This window comes from Rhinatrema bivittatum, chromosome 5, assembly GCF_901001135.1.
Source record: "Rhinatrema bivittatum chromosome 5, aRhiBiv1.1, whole genome shotgun sequence".
In the NCBI taxonomy this organism is placed as follows: domain Eukaryota; kingdom Metazoa; phylum Chordata; class Amphibia; order Gymnophiona; family Rhinatrematidae; genus Rhinatrema; species Rhinatrema bivittatum.
In genome coordinates, this window is record NC_042619.1 from 66,320,351 (window position 1) to 66,340,785 (window position 20,435).

At 41.9% G+C, this 20,435-nt stretch overlaps 1 protein-coding gene across 1 annotated transcript in view; it reads left to right on the forward strand.

The window, feature by feature from the left end:
* The window catches only part of DYNC2H1 (dynein cytoplasmic 2 heavy chain 1), a 1,848,033-nt gene that overhangs the window by 464,759 nt on the left and 1,362,839 nt on the right, over positions 1 to 20,435 (forward strand). Inside the window, exons 26-28 of the mRNA XM_029602426.1 lie at positions 16,046 to 16,428; positions 18,226 to 18,358; positions 18,725 to 18,842. Of these exons, the coding sequence (XP_029458286.1) occupies positions 16,046 to 16,428; positions 18,226 to 18,358; positions 18,725 to 18,842 (634 nt within the window). The remainder of the gene's footprint in view (positions 1 to 16,045; positions 16,429 to 18,225; positions 18,359 to 18,724; positions 18,843 to 20,435) is intronic.

The window sequence follows — 20,435 nt, forward strand, 5'->3', positions numbered from 1 at the left end:
CAGTCGGTGGGGGGTTGGTCCTGGAGACAGTTTACCTATGAAAATGGTTGGTTCATTGCTGAAGAAGGTGTTAGTGTTTGAGGTAGTTGTGGGTGGATCCTTGGGCTGGTAGCAGATGACCACGCCCCGGGGGAAGATCCTGAGAGGTACCACCGGTCAGGCTCAGAGTATGGAGACAGTCACACACTAGTTCTTTTATTAAACAGTATATTGAACCACCAGAGGTGGCAGTAGTGAGCTGACGTGCCCAGCTGGGCTGTAGTCTCTCCGATACTGGAACAGCGATCCTAGATAGCTGAGCTGTAGAGTAACTGAATATAGTGAGTAGGCAGGGTATGCAGAGTTCAGGAACAGAACCTTGATGGTAACACTCACACAATAGTTTCTTGGAAGCAGCCCAGGAGCTGGAAGAGTAGGCCCTCGAGGAGCGAGTACCTGGTTCCAGGAAACGCTCTGAGAGAGAGAGAAAGAACTCACTGATGTTGTAGGCAGCGATGACTTCCTGGCAGAAGTGGTATTCAGTAGCAAGTCTGGGAACAAAGGCCCTTGAGGAGCGAGTACCGGTTCCAGACTGCGATCTGAAAAGCAAAAGAGAAAGCGAGGCCCCCGAGGAGCGAGTACCCCTGGTAAGTCTGTGGAGGCAGAGTAGCTTAGGTAGAGTAACCCATCCCCTGCTAACTCCATTAGTTAGCGTTTTCAGAGACCTTAAATATCCGGTGCGGATGATGTCACCTCAAGGGGACGCCTCTGAGGTTTGCACCACTGCTGGTACTTCAGTCGGGGCCGCGCCGCGCACGCGCCCTTACACTCTGGGGAAACATGGTGGTGGGCAGTATCTAGCCAGTCCGGGGACGCCGGAGGAGGACAGCAGGAGTATGCTGCGGCAGCCAAACTTCCAACAGGCAAAGAGGGAGTCACCAAAGCGGTAAGGTGGGCGTAGTGGAGATGTTGGGCAGCGACCGTCGCAACAGAAGGCAACTACAAGAAGCTCAGGATTGCTGCTTCCAAGCTTGCAAGGCCAGATGAGAGAAGTCTCTACAGCTTGGTAAAGAAGAGAATTACATCTTGGGAAAATCCATGTTACTACAGGCTCTCACATAGTGGTTAAGTTGTTCACAAGAGGAGCTTGGCAGTCGGTAGATGTCGTTGTGGTACTTTATGCAAGGTACTGATTTTTTGAAGGGGGATCTTCCAGATGAAATTAAGGACGAAGTTCCCCTTAGGATTGAGTCAAGGAGCCATTTAAGAACGATTAAACTTTAGGAGACAAGGCTTGAAGACAGCAGAGGATTCCAATGGGTAAGCAAGTGAATCCCCACAGATGGATGGGTGAAAATGCAGCTGAAGGCGAACATCCTTGCGGAAGCAGCTCACTAGTGGGAGACACAGAAGCTGGCAAATCTTTAGTGATTTTGTAGAGCTATTTGGTAAGCAATCTGGGGTGATGGATTGAAGATAGCTGCAAGCCCTGGATTCTTGTGAATCCAGGGCTAGTGAAGTTGAATCACCATGTGGTCTTTAAGGAAGTCAGGATTCTTCCAGGAGGATGAACAGCAAGGCGATGCAGGCATACTGGTCAAGCTGGAAGGTGGTAGTTGCAGTCCTTAGCCTGGCATCGAGACAGTACAGAGGAGCAGAAGACAGGGAATCAGGATCTTCCAAATCCTGATTCTAGTGGCTCGGAATGCTGCATGAAGGATGCTGGAGGAATCATGTGGCAAGTTCTCTGGATGCAAGATGGCTTGTAATGATACAGGGTAGAACCCACTTGCATGGAGCAAAGGCTGGATTAAGCTGTGGATTCGAGGCAACTCGCCATGTTGAAGTCATGGAGGTGAAGCACAGCAAGGTGACGTCTGCGAAGAACTGACATGGAATCCATGGTTGGAATCACTGCTTGCTTGAGCAGAGAGAAGGTTCAGACTGAAGATGACCCCAGGGCAAACACCATGACAGTACAAGCAAGAGCTAAGTTGAAAGCGACGAGACGAAGACAGGTCTAGAGTGCAGGGGTCTCCTGTGGGTCGTACAAACCCAAAGACCCAGAGAGTTGATGTGGAGTACACTTAATGGGACATATTCTTTGACGCTTGAAGATTCTTGGCATTGAAGATGAACTTGATGCTGGTTGTGGAACCTGGGTGCAGGCACCTCCTGCAGGTCGAGAAGATTCCAGGACGGATTGGATTCGGAGATGATCTGGATGCAGGCGCCTCCTGCAGGTCGTGGGATCCAGACAGCTTAAGAGGAGAGACAAGCAACAAAAGAAAAAATATTTGCTAAAGGAAGATATTAAATGTCCAGGAAACTGGGAGCAAACATTCTTGGCTAGGAACAGGTTATAAGAGTTTCCAGGAACTAAGGCCAAACAAATCTCCGGGCAAGGAACAAGTTGAAAAGTGTCCAGGAACTGAAACAAAAATTCTGGACAAAATCAAGGCTAACAAAATGTCCAGGAACTGGAGCCAATCATAGTCACAGCTCACCGAGCTCATGGCCTTCGGATCCTGTTGCGACCGCGGCCTTCGGCTGATGTTGAGAGCATGGAGGCGCAGTCGCTAGCTCATGGGAGAATGTGAGCCCCTGGACCATGGCATGACTCAGCGAGGAGCCACAAGGCACACCGTGGGAGGTGAGAGCATGCAAGCACAGGCGGAGCAAGAACAAAGCAGGACTGGAACCAAGGCAAGGAACTTCAAGACAGGAACAAGGCAGGATCAGCCCTCCGCTGGACCTACACACACCGGTGTGACCCAGCAATGCAATGCTGGTCACAAGAGTAGCCCTCCGGCCACTCGGTAGCCCTTTCGGACCCACCACTTGGGAACGACGAGTGTGTGAGGCCAGACGGAGGCTGAGGGCAGGAACAAGACAAGAACTCAGGAACTAGGAAGACTCGGACGATGACTCAGGTTACTTGGGAGATTCAGACGAAGACTTGGATACTCAGGAGACTTGGACAAGGATTCAGGTTACTCAGAAGACTCGGACAAGGATTCAGGTTACTTAAAGGTCTCAGGCAAGGATTCAGGATTCAGACAAAAGTACTGGGTGAGAACTGCATCGCAGGGCGCCCTACACAGCTGCCCATGGCTGGTCGCGGACCACATTGAACGCGAAGCAGATTCCAGGCAAGGAAGTGGAACTTGAGACTGGAACATGACGAAGATTCAGTAGAGGCCTGCACCGGGGTGTGCCATACACAGCCACCTGTGGCTGGTCACAGACCACGCTGAAGCGGAGCAGGTTCTGGCAGAGACTCAGGCATAGACAGAAGCAGGGGTAAGGGACTCCAAAGACGGGGACAGGATTCAAGACTCAGGATTTTCAGAAGCAATGCATTAAAAACAGAAGTCTGTTGGAGGCTTGCGCTGCAGACGAGAAGAAGGCCTTGTACCACAAAGCGTCCTACATAGCCCCCCATGGGCTGGTCACGGACCACGACGGTGGCAAGCCAGGAAAGGTGGACATGCAGAGGCGAAGACATCAGGACCAGGACATCAGGAACACGGAACATCTGGAACATCAGGACATGGAACATCAGGGCTTTCAGGAATGGAACCACAGAACATCAGGACATCTAGAACATCAGGACTTGTAACAGGCGATGAAGGCGCTCTGATGAAGGACAAGACCAGGAACATGGAACGAAGAGCCATCTAGGCAAGTGAAGACCACAGAGGACCTTGACCCGAAGTGGATTCTGGATCCGAAGGGCCTGAGGAACAGGAACTGAGCCCTTTTATAGGGCTGAAGCAGGAAATGAAGAGAGACTGGATTCTGGTGGGGCTGCAGGCTTTTCCCTCTGCTGGCCCTTTAAATATCTTGAAGAGGCGCGGCCATGCGCCTAGAGAGGGGAAGGACTAAGGACAGCGAAGAGGAGCAGACAGAGGCGGTACTAGGCTGCAAAACAAGGGCCTGATGTCGGCGGCTTCCTGCTGCAAGGGAGAGCAGGCTAGCAGCGGCTCCCTGCCGCGGGGAGACTCAGCGACGGCGGCTTTGCCCGCCGCGAAGATGGTGCATCGGCAGCAGAGGCTGAGGTGGCGACGGCTTCAGGGCCGCACCAGGGACGGCGTCTAGGCAGGCCTGGCTGGACGCAGATCCTAACAAGTATGATGGATTTATCTTTTCTCTCACAGAGACGTTCTCAAGTAACTGATGCCAGTAATAGCAGAGGCTATTCCCTAAATCAGCTTGATTAATAGCAGTTAATGGACTTCTCCTCCAAGAACATATCCAAACCTTTTTTAAACCCATCTACACTAATTGCACTAACCACATCCTGGCAACAAATTCCAGAGCTAAATTGTACCTTGAGTGAAAAAGAATTTTCTCTTAGTTTTAAATGTGCTACTTGCTAACTTCATGAAGTACCCCCTAATCCTTCTATTATCCGAAAGAGTAAATAACTGATTCACATTTACCCATTCTAGACCTCTCATGATTTTAAAGGCATCTATCATATGCTCCCTCAGCCGTCTTTTCTCCACACATCTCCTCCCTCAGCCGTCTCTTCTCCACACATCTCTTTGCCTTTGCCATAACTTTGAATGACTCCAATCCTTTAAACCCCTTAGAGCTGTAATATTTACTGTTGAGCCTTCCTTTCCCTTCCAATCACAACACAACCGCTCTCGATAAAGCTGCATATAGCAAATCAGACAGAATAGCTCCACCAAGATAATTCCCTCCCTCCTCCCCTCTCCCCACCCTCTTTCATTTCCCCTTCCCCTTTACCCCACCAATATGTAATTGCCCTCCAAAGGAGAACATGAGGTATGCTACATGTGTATGGGTGTTATTCTCTCCCTCCAGAACTATATATATATATATAGAAAAAAAAGAAAAAACAAAACAATATGGTAGGTATAGTCACTTAGAAAAACCACACTGAGCTTCCTGATGGTCTTAGGCTGAACTTGATGTAATATTATGGCCAGCTGCTTCAGATGGACCTGAGCACTATTTATTTTGACAGTCAGATATATTTCTACTGGCCACCTCTGGCTTGGACTGGTGACATTGCTTGAAGGAAACTTTGCCATGCCTCTCCTCCCGATGTCACAATTTTATTGTTTCCTGTGCACCTTGCCAATTCTGTTATCTCCTATTGTCTCTGGTATGACTAGATCTCTGACTCCATTAATAAAAAATAGTGTTAACCTTGTGGGGGGTCTCAAACCACCTTAATAGTGTCTTCCTCAGCTGAGCCTCCCAATAATCTTTGGCTGAACCTGCTGCATTATTGGATGTTGTTATTAAAGGTTGTTGATGAGCATTTTAGATGAGCTAAAGCACTATTTAGTTTGACAGTCAGATGTATTTCTTCCGGTCACCCTTATGAAGCTTGCTATGCCTCTCCTCCCAATGCGCAGTTTTATTGTTTCTTGTGCACCTTGCCAATTCCGCTATCCCCTGACATCACCAGTATGACTAGATCTCCGGCAATCCAATAATAATGTAATTTTGGCCTTGAGGGAGGTCTCCAATAACCACACCAAACTCCTCAACATGCCATCGCGTTTGACTCAAAGGGAATTATAAAAGGAGCCCAGCATTTTCAAATTTTGAACTTAAGCAATAGATAAAAAAAAGATATGTAAATATCTTTGATCTAAAGACCTATGTGAGATCATAATTGTGCCCCATAGAACGGAACAAATTTTGAGTTTAAGCAATGGATAAAAAAAAAAGATATGTAAATATCTTTGATCTGAAGACCTATTTGAGATCATAATTGAGCCCCACAAAACGGAACAAATTCCAAGGGCTCAGTATTTTTTCTGCTCACAAGGTATTAACAAACTGTTGCGCTTTTTCTAACTCTTCACAAAGTTGCAATTTTCCATCATGCCTGACTCTCTAAGTCTCGCCGGATATTGCAGGGCGAATTTTATAGGCTTTTGTGCTAGAACCGAGCACAATGGATTAAAGGCATGGCATTTCATGGATACCGACAGTGAGTAGTCCTAAAAATTTCTGATGGATATGTCCTTATATTTTACCTCTTTCAGTTTTCTATAGGCCCACATTACTTCTTGTTTATGTGTGAAATTCAAAATTTTTGCGAGAGTGATTCACGGTCTGCTCTCTGCTTCTTTACAATTGCCCAATCTGTGAGCCCGCTCAATTTTTATAGCTCCTTGTAGAATCGGCATGTGTAGAACCTTAGGTTACATTTTTCTTGGAAGCTCGGCAGCTCAAAATCCTTGATCTCCTCTGGTAAGCCAATAAAGTGTAGATTGTTTCTATGAGAATGGTTCTGTAAATCTTCTATCTTTTCTTCCTGGGATTTGGCTAGTTTCTCTAATTTTGCTAGTCTGCCTACTTGTGCAATCATATCTTCCTCCATTACCAAAATCCTCCCTGCAGCATTATGGATGTGCGATCTAAAGTCGGAGATAGCTGATTTAACCTCTGCTATTTGTTCCGAAATAGAGAAAAGTTTCTCCATTAGGGTGGATACGACCACTGTTGTTAATTCTGAAATCATCATTGGAGAGAGTGGGCCCATCTAAGCTTGGTGCTGCAGCAGCCATTTTGTCTTCCCCTGCCCCAACTTTTTCTTTGTCTTTTTTTTCCCCTTTTAATGGGCATAATATGAGGCAATTTGTTCATAAAACAATCTATCGACATAAAGGCATGTTTCCCAAAGTATTTTTTCCCAAAGTATTTTTACCGTGTCTAGCTACAGAGGAAGTCAGATTGCAGATGACTGGAGAGACCAACACCCAGAGCTCTGAGAAACCCGATTTTCCAAGCTCACCACATTATGTGACCGCACTTCTTTCTACTTTTAAGGAAATATGTTTCTTATATTTTACAGATTTTCTCAAATGATTTTACTGAAGTTGACAAGTTATTCTTAAGCTCAATTTACTCAGTCTCTTTTAAATGAGTTTACCTTAATTGCATTTTTAGAGTTTTTGTCTCCTGAAGTCATAGAATATTTATCTTTCATGACCTGATTATTGTCTTGACAAAATATTTCCAAAATATAAGTAACCCCTTTCTATGTTAGAAGGTTAAGTTTTTTGTGAGCTTTTTAGATTAACTCAGGAGAGAAGAAAGGGATGTCTAGGGTTAGACCTGAAGTTTTAGCTGTGGGGGTCTTTTTTATTAAGAAATGTATTGTTAATCTAAATAACCAATCTTGAACGACTTAGATTGTTAGTGGATTCTCGTAGAACTGTAACATCTTCTCCAGCACCTACGTAACTTCATGTTGTGATCTATTATTGTATTCAGGGCCCATCACATTATTTGCAGTTATCTTATATTATGTTGCTTATTTATTTTCCACAATTTCGTTATTCTCTTTTTATTTGGTATACTGAGATATTGAGACAATGTGATGTCTAATTTCTGTTTTTTCTTGTGATCAATTGTATTTTTCTTTATATTCTTTATATTGTGTTTGATATGCAAAGTTTCTTTACTTTGTATGAAAAAGTTCAATAAATAAAGAGTTAAAAAAGTTAAAAAACGGCATCTTTTAAAAAATGGATAGCATAGCTTAATGAGAAAAATAGGTAGACACATAAGCACTACCAAATTAGTTGTAAGAAAGTTATTAAGGCAGACCAAGAGAAAATTTGAGGAGACATTTGCCAAAGTGGCAAAATAAAAATCCTTCTTCCGATTACAGAATCCCTTCAAAAAACGATCACTTACTGGAACGAATGCCTTCAGCCTATTAAAAATTTACTCTCAAGCCTCAACTTAGTATTGAATGCTAATAAAACCGAAATGCTCATTGTCTCCCAGGATCCACTCACAATCTCTTCCAGCCTCTCTCTACCAAACGCAAATATCACGTTCTCACCTGACGTCAGAGACCTTGGAGCATGGCTAGACAACCATCTAAACCTAAAAAAGTTTGTAAATAATACCACAAAGGACTGCTTTTACAAACTGCAAGTCCTCAAAAAACTTAAACCCCTCCTTTACTTCTCCGACTTCAGGCTAGTACTACAATCCATCATTCTTTCTAAGCTCGACTATTGCAACTCCCTGCTTCTAGGAATACCCACCAACACTATCAAATCATTACAGATGGTTCAGAATTCAGCGGCTAGAATACTAACAAGCACTAACAAAAAAGATCATATCACCCCAATCCTTCGTAATCTACATTGGCTTCCCATTAAACAAAGGATACTCTATAAGGTACTCACTATCATCCACAAAGCGACAAACAAACTAGCTCCCATCACATTAACCTCTCAACTCCAACCTCACACGTCTTCCAGACCAATCAGAAGCGCATACAGAGGAACACTGCATGCTCCGCAAATAAAATCTTCATTGAGCAAACGAGCGATTTCTTCAGCAGGCCCCCACCAGTGGAACACGCTTCCCCCAGATCTAAGATTAGAAACTAGTCACCAAGAATTCAAAAAAAGACTTAAGACCTTTCTTTTCAAACAAGCCTTCCCAGACGCTTAATTCTACTCTGACGGACAGACATCCTATATATTAGGTATCTCCTAATCATGGACACCACACCAAGTCCTTTTTTAAGACTCTGCAACGGAACAACTATCTTTGAGTTCAAAAAATTCATTTCTATATATATATTTGGCACTGTTAATACGCCTTTATTCTACATTAAATAGTTATACTACTTATATTAAATAATATAATTTTTATGTATTACCAGTTAAACTATAATTTATTTTATCACTATGTTAAATTGTCATCTAGTTAAATTGTCATCTAGTATTACCAGTTAAACTATAATATTTATTTATCACTATGTTAAATTGTCATCTAGTTATATTGTTCCATATGTTCTACTGTTCTATGTAAAGCTCCGCTCTCTGTTGGGCAGTTCATTGTTTTATGTAAACCGGAGTGATTTGTAGTCCCTACAAGAACTTCGGTATATAAAAATTAAAAATAAATAAATAAATAAAAATAAGTACATTACAAACAAAAATATCTATGAGGGAGTCAGATGAACCACTAGGTGAACAGGGGTAAAAGAGGCACTCCAGGAGGATAAGGCTATAGTGGATAAGCTAAATGATTTTTTTGCTTCAGTCTTTACAAAGGAGCATGATGGGGAAATACATACATGAACATTTTTTTTTCTAGGTGATTATTTGGATGAACTGAATAAAATCAGTGTGACTCTAGAAGAAGTGCTAGAGCAATTTGACAAACCAAATATTAGCATATCACTGGGACCTGATTGTATTTATCCCAGAATTCTAAAGGTTCTCGAACATAAAATACAGATCTACTACTGGTAGTCTGTAGCCTATCATTCAAATCTGCCTCTGTACCTGAGAACAGGCAGGGATAAAATATAATGCCAATTTTCAAAAAGGGCTCCAGAGGTGACCCGAGTAATTATACAGTAGTGAGTCTGATGTCTGTGCCTGGTAAATTTAAGAACAAAATTACTGATCATATGGTTAAACATGGCTTAATGAGGAAGAGCCAGCAGAGATTTAGCAAAGGGAAATCATGCTTTACTAGCCTATTAGAATTCTTTGAAGGAATACATAAACACATGAATAAAGGTAAGCTGATTTAAGCAAGTTTGCTTACCGTAAACGATGTTTCTGTAGATAGCAGGATGAATTAGCCATGCTGTCATGGGATCTGTCAATCAGGCCCGGGAGGCGGAGCTTGTCAAAGCAGAGAACAGAGCTTTGCTCTCTGCGGCTGCGTGTGTGTTCCCGCGCAGGAAAGTAACGGAATCTCCTCAGTCTGTGATTAAGCATTATTGTAGTCGAAGACTTGGTGACTGCCAGGGAGGAGGGTGGGTCAGCATGGCTAATTCATCCTGCTATCTACGGAAACATCGTTTACGGTAAGCAAACTTGCTTTTTCCCGTCGATAGCAGGGCTGAATTAGCCATGCTGTCATGGGAGTCCCAAGCTCCCGATCACGTCATTTATGATATATATGTTTGTACGTGATCTTTGACAGTGTGGCAGTCACCGTGGACTGGGGGATAGAGATTGTAGTATTGCTTGCCCTATCTTCGCATCAGTGGCTGCTTGTTGGTCAAGGCAGTACTGAGATGTGAAGGTATGAAGCAATGACCATGTGGCCTGGTTTGGCCTCTGTTGGAAACAGGATACTGGGCTTGATGGACTCTTGGTCTGACCCAGCATGGCAATTTCTTATGTTCTTATGTTCTTACTTGATAGGAAACAAAGAGTAGGACTATATGGATAGTTTTTCTAATGGAGAAAGGTGAATAGTGGAGAGCCTTGGGGATCTGTCCTGTAACTTGTGGTGTTCAGTTTATTCAGTAATGATCTAGAAAAGGGAGTGATGAATGAAATCATTGAATTTGCAGATGACACACAAATACTTAAAGCATTTAAAACACATTCAGACAATAAGGAACATTAGAAGGACCTTGTGAAACTGGAGGATTGGGTATTAAAATGGCAGATGAAATATAATGTGGTCAAGTGCAAAGTGATGCACATAGTGAAAAATAATCCTAATTGTAGATACACGATGCTGGGATCTGCACTAGGAGTAATGACCTAGGAAAAGAATCTTGGTGTCATTGTGAACAATATATTAAAATCATCTGCTCAGAGAGCAGCAATATTCAAAAAAAACAAACAGAATGCTAGGACTTATTTGGAAAATAATGTAAAATAACAGTGAGTGCAATTTAATGTCACCATGTAAATCTATGGTGCAATCACATCGTAAGTATAATGTGTAGTTCTGGTTATCCCATCTGAAAAATGGGATAACCAGAACTACAAATTTGCGGATGATACAAATTTTGTATCAGATTTGTGGATGATACAAAATTATTCAGAGTAGTTAAATCACAAGCAGACTGTGATACATTACAGGAGGACCTTGCAAGACTGGAAGATTGGGCATCCAAATGGCAGATGAAATTTAATGTGGACAAGTGCAAGGTGTTGCATATAGGGAAAAATAACCCTTGCTGTAGTTACATGATGTTAGGTTCCATATTAGGAGCTACCACCCAGGAAAAAGATCTAGGCATCATAGTAGATAATATTTTAAAATCGTCGGCTCAGTGTGCTGCAGCAGTCAAAAAAGCAAACAGAATGTTAGGAATTATTAGGAAGGGTATGGTTAATAAAACGGAAAATGTCATAATGCCTCTATATCACTCCAAGGTGGGACCACACCTTGAATACTTTATACAATTCTGGTTGCCGCATCTAAAAAAAAGATATAGTTGAGATGGAGAAGGTACAGAAAAGGGCAACCAAAATGATAAAGGGGATGGATCAGCTCCCCTATGAGGAAAGGCTGAAGAGGTTAGGGCTGTTCAGCTTGGAGAAGAGACGGCTGAGGGGGGATATGATAGAGGTCTTTAAGATCATGAGAGGTCTTGAACAAGTAGATGTGACTCGGTTTTTTATACTTTCGAATAATAGAAGGACTAGGGGGCATTCCATGAAGTTAGCATGTAGCACATTTAAGACTAATCGGAGAAAATTCTTTTTCACTCAACGCACAATAAAGCTCTGGAATTTGTTGCTAGAGGATGTGGTTAGTGCAGTTAGTGTAGCTGGGTTCAAAAAAGGTATGGATAAGTTCTTGGAGGAGAAGTCCATTAACGGCTATTAATCAAGTTTACTTAGGGAATAGCCACTGCTATCAATTGCATCAGTAGCTTGGGATCTTCTTAATGCTTGGATAATTGCCAGGTTCTTATGGTCTGGTTTGGCCTCTGTTGGAAACAGGATGCTGGGCTTGATGGACCCTTGGTCTGACCCAGCATGGCAATTTCTTATGTTCTTATGTTCTTAAAATATATATTTTAGAACTAGAGAAGGTACAGATAAGGGCAATAAAAATGGTAAGGAAGATGGAACAGCTGCCTTATGAAGAAAGGCTAGACAAGTTAGAGCTTGTCAACTTGGAGAAGCGGCGACTGAGAGAGAATCTGATAGATGATTATAGAATTATGATTGGGGTGGAACAGGTAAATAGGAACAGTTTTTTTTACCCTTTCAAATAATACTAGAACCAGGGGACACTTTGAAAATAGCAGGTAGCAGATTTATTTAATTTAGATTTTTATAGTCTGTTTTTCAGCAGATTACATTCAGGTACTATAGGTATTTCCCTATCCCCACAGGGCTTACAATCTAATTTTGTACCTGAGGCAACAGACTTGCCCAAGGTCACAAGGAGCAACAGCAGGATTTGAACCCTGGTTTCCTGGGTCATAGCCTTCTGCTCTAACCACCATTGTTTCACTCAACACACAATGGAAGCTGTGGTATTTTGTTGCCAGAGGATGTGGTTATAGCAACTAGTATAGCCAGATTTAAAAATGTTTTTCACAAGTTCTTGGAGGGAAAATCCATAAACAGTTATTGATAAATCCAGGAAACCCACTGCTTGTGCTGGGAGTGAGCAACATGAAATTGTATCTACTTTTTGGGATGACAGAATGCTGGGCTTGATGATCCTTTGACCCATCATGGTTCTTCTTATGTTCTTAAATCTGGAAGTGGGAGTAGCCCTGAAACCCCATTTTGGGTGATGATGACAACCAATGCCACTGTCTATAGTTGTGGAGCCCACTGTGGGTAACAGGAGGCTCAGGGTATGCGGTATCCTTTGGAAGTAAATTGGACAATCAGTTGTTTGGAGACAAGAACCATAAGAAAAGCCTTGGAGGAGTTTGCCCCCGTGGTAAAAAACAAGATTATCTGAATTCTATCAGATCATGCGACACTGGTGGCATATATGAATCATCAGTGTGGATCCCGAAGTTTGCAGGTGGCTGAGGAAGTGAATCCTTTTGTTCTCTGGATAGAGATGCACTTACATGCACTTTCAGCAGTACTTATAGCAGGAGTGGAGAATATCCAAGTGATTATCCCAGGACAAGCAGGATGCTAGTCCTCACATATGGGTGACATCAGTGATGGAGCCCTATTGCTCCATCACTGATGTCACCCATATGTGAGCCCCGCTGCTAAATTTTACTTGATCGGGCTCTTTCCTCCCAGTTATTAGACTCGCCATTAACTATGGAATATGTTTATCATTAGTTTATTTGTTAATTGTTCTTAATTTGTTCTTAATTTATTCTTAATTGATATTTTTTATGTACACCTGAATTCTTATTGACTGTAAAGCTTGTTGCTGATTTATTGTTTATTGTAAACTGAGGTGATGTTATTAACGTGCCGCGGTATATAAAAAATCACGAAATAAAATAAATAAATAAATAAAATATTGCGGGAAACTTTCTGTCAAAGTTTCTAGAAACTTTTGACTGGCCCTGTGAGGCCACTGAGCATGCCCAGCATGCCATGATATTTTCTGCCACAGGGGTCTCTCTTCAGTCTTTGTTTTTCCGCGCTGCTGTAGGCATCGCGGAGCAGGAGACTTGTGAGATTTTCTCAGTGTTTTGCTGACTAAAAGTCACTTTTTCTCATATATATTCTTCCACACGGGATCTCTCTCTCAGGTTTCCACCGGCTGGTGAGTAATCTTGTCTCGTTTTTACTCTCTGAGTAAAAATCTTTTTCTCTTATACTTTCTTCTCATCGATAGCTGTCGACATTAAAATGGCTATGGGATTTAAAAAGTGTTCCATCTGTAATCGGACAATGTCCATTTCAGACCCACACTTTGAGTGTGTTCTCTGTTTGGGGGAAAAAATGATGTCATAACCTGCACTAAATGTGCAGAAATGACTCAGAAAGGACGAAAAGTCCGCCAAGAGAAGATGGAGCATCTATTCCATCAACAACTTTTACCATCTCCCTCTACCTCGACTAAATCCTCTCCGGCCGGAGTCTCAAAAAGAATAATTTTGAAAAAACGTCGTCCTGAAGGGTCGGGGGACCATCCATCGCTGACGTCATCGATAGCATCGACGAAGTCAGCGATGGAACACCGCTCAAAACACCGTCATCGACATCGACACACATCGACGCCTGCGGCGTTCTTTCCCTGGAGGAACCGACCGCAAAACGGCCAAGAGTTCAGGGAATGCCAGTACCTTCGACGCTGGGGCCTTCACCCCATGAAAACGCACCACTAACTGAACATCCACAGGGCTCTGTGGAGGTTCCATCGACATCTACACCGCCACCGCGTACAGCTGCTCTGCCTGCACCAGCTGTTCCGCAGGAATTGTCGGATTTCATCTGTCAAGCGGTGCTCCAGACCTTAAAAGAACAGATGTCGATTCCGGCACCTTCGCCGATGCCGGTGCCGACACCGATGCCAGTGCCTCCATCGATGCCGGTTCCAGTACCGATGCCAGTGATTACACCGTTAGCAAAGGAGAAAGACCACTTATGGATCTAATGGCAATGAAGAGGAATGCCAAGGTAGCTAACTTCTTCAGTTGAAAATGAGAAGAAGCCTTGGAAGGACTGTATACCTTGATGCAGTATTGGTCTTCAGATGTTCTCTTGTACGTATTTCTTCTGTGGTCTCAGATAGGCTAAGTCTTTCAAAAGGTTTCAGGAATCTGCTTTCCTGGTTACTCCAGATTGGCCCTGACATCCATGGTTTACAGATCTCATGAGGATCTTGAAGGGGAAGCCTCTGAAGCTCCCTCAAGACAGGGGACTCTTGGTGCAAGGATCAGTGGACCTAGAATCCAAATCCTTTCTATCTTATGGTTTGGTCATTGAGAGGTCACATCTGACTAGGAAAGGTTATCTTGATAAGATGGTGTCCATACTCTCAGGCTCAGAAGAGGTCTACTTCCCTAGTGTATGTTAAGTTATGAAGAGTGTTTGAAGATTGGTGCTCGAATAGGGTGATTAGGGCTAGCTCTTAATTCTTCCAAGGTTCAGGTTGCAGCTATTACATGCTACAGGAAGTATTGTCAAGGGACCTTTCTAGTGACTTATCCATATGTTTCACATTTCCTAAATGAGGAGAAGCATATGTGCGCTCCTAGAAGGGAATGGTTACCTTCATGGGGCCTGAACTTGTTTCTGAAGGAATTAATAACATTCCCTTTGAGCCTATTAAGAGTGCGTCTATGAAGGATCTGACATTAAAGACGGCCTTTCTGGTGGTAGTCTGCTTGGTGAGATGAATTTCTAAACTCCAGAATCTTTCCTCTAGAGAATCTTTATTGAAGATTTTGGAAGAGGTGGTATCGATATGCACAGTTCCATCATTTTTATCTATGCTAGTCTTCTGAATAACCAAATGGTCTTAATTCTTTAAAGACCATTCCTTAAAGAAAGATGCTTCAGTGAAGGAGTCTAGGAACTCTGCCATTTGGATGTCTACAGAATCTCTGAGATAGTTGAAAGTGTCTAAATCCTTTAGGAGATCAGATCATTTGTTCTCTTTAGCAGACAAAGGAAAGGGAAGGTGGTTTCTAAAGCATCAGTAGCTCATTGGATTAAAGAAGCCATTTGCTCAGTATACTTAGCTAAATGTATTTTCATGCCCAAGGGTCTTAAGGCTCATTTGAATAGGACCCAGGCTTTTTTTGTTGGAGGAACTTCATCTTGCTTCTCCGATAAAGATTTGCAGAGTAGTTACTTGGGCGTCCTTACATTCATTCATGAAGCATTATCAACTGGCTGTGTGAGCCAGAGAGGATAATGCTTTTGCCTCGAATATTTTAAAAGCAGGGCTGGCAGCGTTCCACCCAGTCTGAGGTATGGCTTTGGTATGTCCCACTTGTCTCATTGCTCCGGCAGATGAAAAGGAAAATGAAATTTAGATTTATCTGCTTGATTTCCTTGCCATTCAGTCCTTCTAGACCAGTCCAAGGCCCTTCTCATCTGCCAATTGCCTTTATTATCTTCTTTTTTTTCCTATGGAATGAGTAGGATCCCAATGTTTTGAAGAAGATCTAATTTATTTAGTTCTTCTAGTTGCAGTTATGGTGACCTCAGCAAATCTATTGTTCTCTGCTTCCATCTACAGTAGGAAAATATAACCCACTTGACTGGTCTGGAAGGACTCAAAGAAAGGAAATTAGCAGGTAAGTCTAAATTTCATCATGTATCTCATATTAGGCTTTGTATTATATTGATTTAAAGCTAATAACAAATAATATGTTGCCTTTGTTAAATAGGATTTGAACAGCCGTGCCCAAGGTGAAATTACAATCCGAGAGGCCTTACGGGAGCTGGATCTCTGGGGAGTTGGAGCAGTCTTTAATTTAATAGATTATGAAGATAGTCAATGCAGGACTATCAAATTAATTAAAGATTGGAAAGACATAGTAAATCAAGTTGGTGATAATCGCTGCCTCCTTCAGTCTCTGAAAGATTCACCATACTACAAGGGCTTTGAAGATAAAGTATCTATTTGGGAAAAAAAACTTGCTGAGTTGGATGAATACTTGCAGAATTTAAACCAGATTCAAAGGAAATGGGTGTATTTAGAGCCCATTTTTGGTCGTGGTGCTCTTCCTAAAGAACAGGCACGTTTTAACAGAGTGGATGAAGATTTTCGGTAAGTGCAATTACTTGAAAGTAGAAGGATTTAAGTTAAAAATTTGTTATCTGCTATTCTGAATTTTAGTTTGGCAAATTGTAATACAACTTAGCAGTCTTCATGCAGCTACCTATTTTAGAAGATGTGTGATCAGCGATTGGAATCAGGAACTTGTGGATTGGAATCCTGGCTATTAATGAGTCTATATATAAAATCAGAAGAGTCTATTATCCTTGCTTTTGCCTTAATTACTCAATTATAACTTGCTAATATTGCTATTTTACTTCTTTCTTCTTGGAAATCTGTCATACATTGTTCTGTAAATTTAACCTAGAGGTAATTACTGCTTCTTTGTTTCTGATGTACTATAATTCATAAAATGTATTGGAATTTTATTTATGTGCAAAAAGCTCTATAGGTGTCAAAAAATAGCAATGACATGGAGATTTTCCTCCCGGGGACTCAATGTCTAAGGGTTCTTTACCTATTAAATCTGATATAATGAAAGCAGACAATTCTGATAATTGAGCTCTTATTGTAAATCAAGTCACAAGTATAGAAAGATGCATTTCAGAATACCTGCAGGACAGTTATCTATCTCCTATGTGATTATCTCAAGGTTGGCAAACAGCCCAGAACTTGGCAGAAAGCCCGGCTTTAATAAGGCTGTCCAGTAGTAGCAGAAAATCTGGGCAAAGTTCCCAGACCATGGAGTTATTGGCAACCAACGGCAACCAACTAAAAAACAATAAAAAGAAAAAAGGGCAGCATCTTTACATTTCAAAAAAGAATATGCATTGCCACTTATATACCTAATTAGTTTATAGCTAATATTTACACATTTAAATATAAACAGCTTTTCTGCTAATAAACTATAATTTAGATATAAATGCTTCTTAAATAACTATAACTTTGAATAGCAAGGCAAAGGCTAGGCATTATGACTTTGTGTCCAGGAATCTAAGCTCTATGAATTCTAATAGTTAAATCCTCCTGAGCATATGACTTGACTTATATACACTGGATATTGAAATGATGTGCTTTTTAGTGAAGAATATATATATATATATGAGAGCATATTAAAATATATCAATTTTAATTGTATTGCATTTACAGTTTTAAATAAGATTTACACACTAAAGCCTTGGTGCTTTGGTGAGAAAATTCAGTACCTAAATTCTTGGATTTATATAGTTCATGTGTTCCTGAGATGTTGGAACTATGAATTGTCAACAAATATAATGGCATAAAAATGGTGAGATGTAAGGTCTCGAGGCTGCCATTTTGACTTATGGGAAGCCTGAGACCAGACTGTCAAAAGTAACTCACATATGGTAAGACAAACCATCTTTTATCTATTTTCTTTATCAAAGATAAGGCTTGATCAATAATATTCTTTCCTCATGTAGAATAAATATATATTCTTTTTTAAGAATATATGACTGATTTTTGAGTTGCTCTGGTCTTACAAAAATAATTAATTGTTCCCACCAGCACATTACCTCTAAGGTGCACTGATTTGTTAAACTTATATAACATAGGGATTTAAGGAGAGGGAGTAACCAATAAGGGAACTCCATATTAACGTTTCCCTCACTTATTTCTGCCTATCAGAGCAGAACTGAGATAGTACAAAAAACTGTACTCTGGAGCTGAGGCCAGTTCTTCTCTGTAGTACCAGGAGATGCCACTCCCTGCTTAAAAATATGCAAGTTTAACTCCATATTTGCGTCTTTCGTTTTGTACTTGTAGTGAAGAAACTACTAGAGTGATGCATACTTAATGACTGCTGATACATTTTTTCTTTTTTTAAAGATCGATAATGTCTGATATTAAGAGGGACAACAGAGTAACGTCGCTAACAACTCGAGTAGGAATAAGGAGCAGTTTGATTACTATACTTGATCAGCTTCAGAGATGTCAGAAATCACTGAATGAGTTTTTGGAGGTATGTTATTTAAACTTAAGTATGTAGGTGATAATTTTCAAAAGCATTTACGTGCTTAAAATGGCTTTATGAAAAATACCTTAGAAGTTGTATGCATAAAATTGTGCTCAGAAGCAATTTCACGTGTACTTTACACATACTTGATAGAGCGGGTGGAGTTGGTATGGAACCATTTCTGTGCATATTTTTGATTATTGAAAGTATGCATGTAAATGTACACTTTTACGTGCAAGTCCACTTTGAAAAGTAGGGCTGAAGTCTGTGTATACTTTCTACGTACAGACTTTAGCCCTGCACTCTTAAAATGTATACTCACCATTAGGAATGTTAACACCTAAGAAAAATGGTGTATGTATATTTTATCAGGAAAAACGTTCAGCATTCCCCAGATTCTATTTCATTGGAGATGATGACCTACTGGAAATTTTGGGCCAATCTACTAATCCTGCAGTTATTCAGTCTCACCTCAAGAAACTTTTTGCAGGTATGCTGGTATTATTTTATATTATAACATGTTTTGGTATGATTAATGAGAATCATGAAATAAAATTATATTAAATAAAAATAAAATGGGGGGGGGCGCTCTAGGGAGCCGATGAGAGAGGACGTCTGAGTGCAGAGCTCCGCTCCCCACAGGCCTAAACACCGTCCAAACTTAGTATTTTCCACCCAAAGCATCGCACAATTTGCAGCATAATCGAGAGACAGTACGATCCGGCACCTACCATGGCATGCAAACGCCGAACAACGGATCTAAAACAATTTGCTTATGGCAAGTCGCCCGAAGAACAAGATTCAGAGATGGCCGCCGCTGTGTCGGAATCATTGACCAACCCGGAGGACAGCCCGCCGGAGCTCTCTACCGCAAGTGCGGTAGGAGAGGACACTCGATTTAATTTCCTCTCGAGGGATGAATTAAGGGGCTGGTTCATAGAGCTGCGAGCGGAACTGCGCCAGCAGAAAGCCGACCTCATGGCGGCCATGTCCGAGCTCAGGGAGGATTTCGGCGCGCTGGGCCACAGGGTCGACGAGTTAGACCTACGAGTAGAGCAACACGGGGACTCTATAAACCACTTAAACTCTCAACACGGCACCTTTCACAAAGAAGTACTAGCTCTTTCCGACAAAGTAGAAGATTTGGAAAACAGGAACAGAAGAAGTAACCTACGCATCAGAGGGGTACCTGACACTGAAGCGTTCTCTGATGCAGCGGTGATAGTGAAGCAAATTTGTGCCTTTCTATTAAATCAGAATGACTCTGATCAAAATGCTACAGTGGTAACAGAGGCTGGCATCATGCTGGATAGAGCGCACTGAGCATTAGGGCCGCGGAGAGACACAGGAGCCCGGGACATTGTTATTTGCTTCCACAACTTACACAAAAAGAGCGGGTACTGGAGTCATCTTGGAAGATGAATGAGATAAATTGGCAAAATAACAAAATGGCAGTTTACCAGGATTTGGCACCCTCTACATTATCAAAACGGTATGCCCTCCAGGAAGTCACAGCTAACCTACGAGAATGTTCCATCCGGTACCGGTGGACATTCCCCTTTGGCCTCCAGTTTCAGGTTAAGGGGGTTACTTACAAAATTCAAACGCTGGAAGAAGCTGCAGAGGCTTTTCAGCAGGCTCAGTTGCCAGCCTCCTTCCAGACACCTAAAATGGCGGCCTCAACATCAAAACTGGACACATATCCAAGATGACAGCGCGCAGCAAAAGGAGGCAAACGCCTGAAGAGGCAGTCTGATGTCTCAAAACAGTCTACTAGTGTCCAGGGTTGAAGCTGTGAACCCGTCTGCAGATATATTTGTTACTCTCTCGGCGAGAGGAGCTTCAGAGCGAAGGACCTACTTGAACTCCCAACGGGAAGCTCTGGTGGCTACAGTAGGGTGGACTGTGAGCTACTGGTTGCAAATAATGGATGGTTGTTTTCAATGTTTAATACGTTTCTAAGTTTAACAGTATTAGCCAATTTTACTGAGTGATTTTACAGTAAACCTACTTATAATACGCATAACTTTTCTTAAATATATCATGGCCTGGGGGGGGGGGGAGGGGAGATGTCTAAACTTGT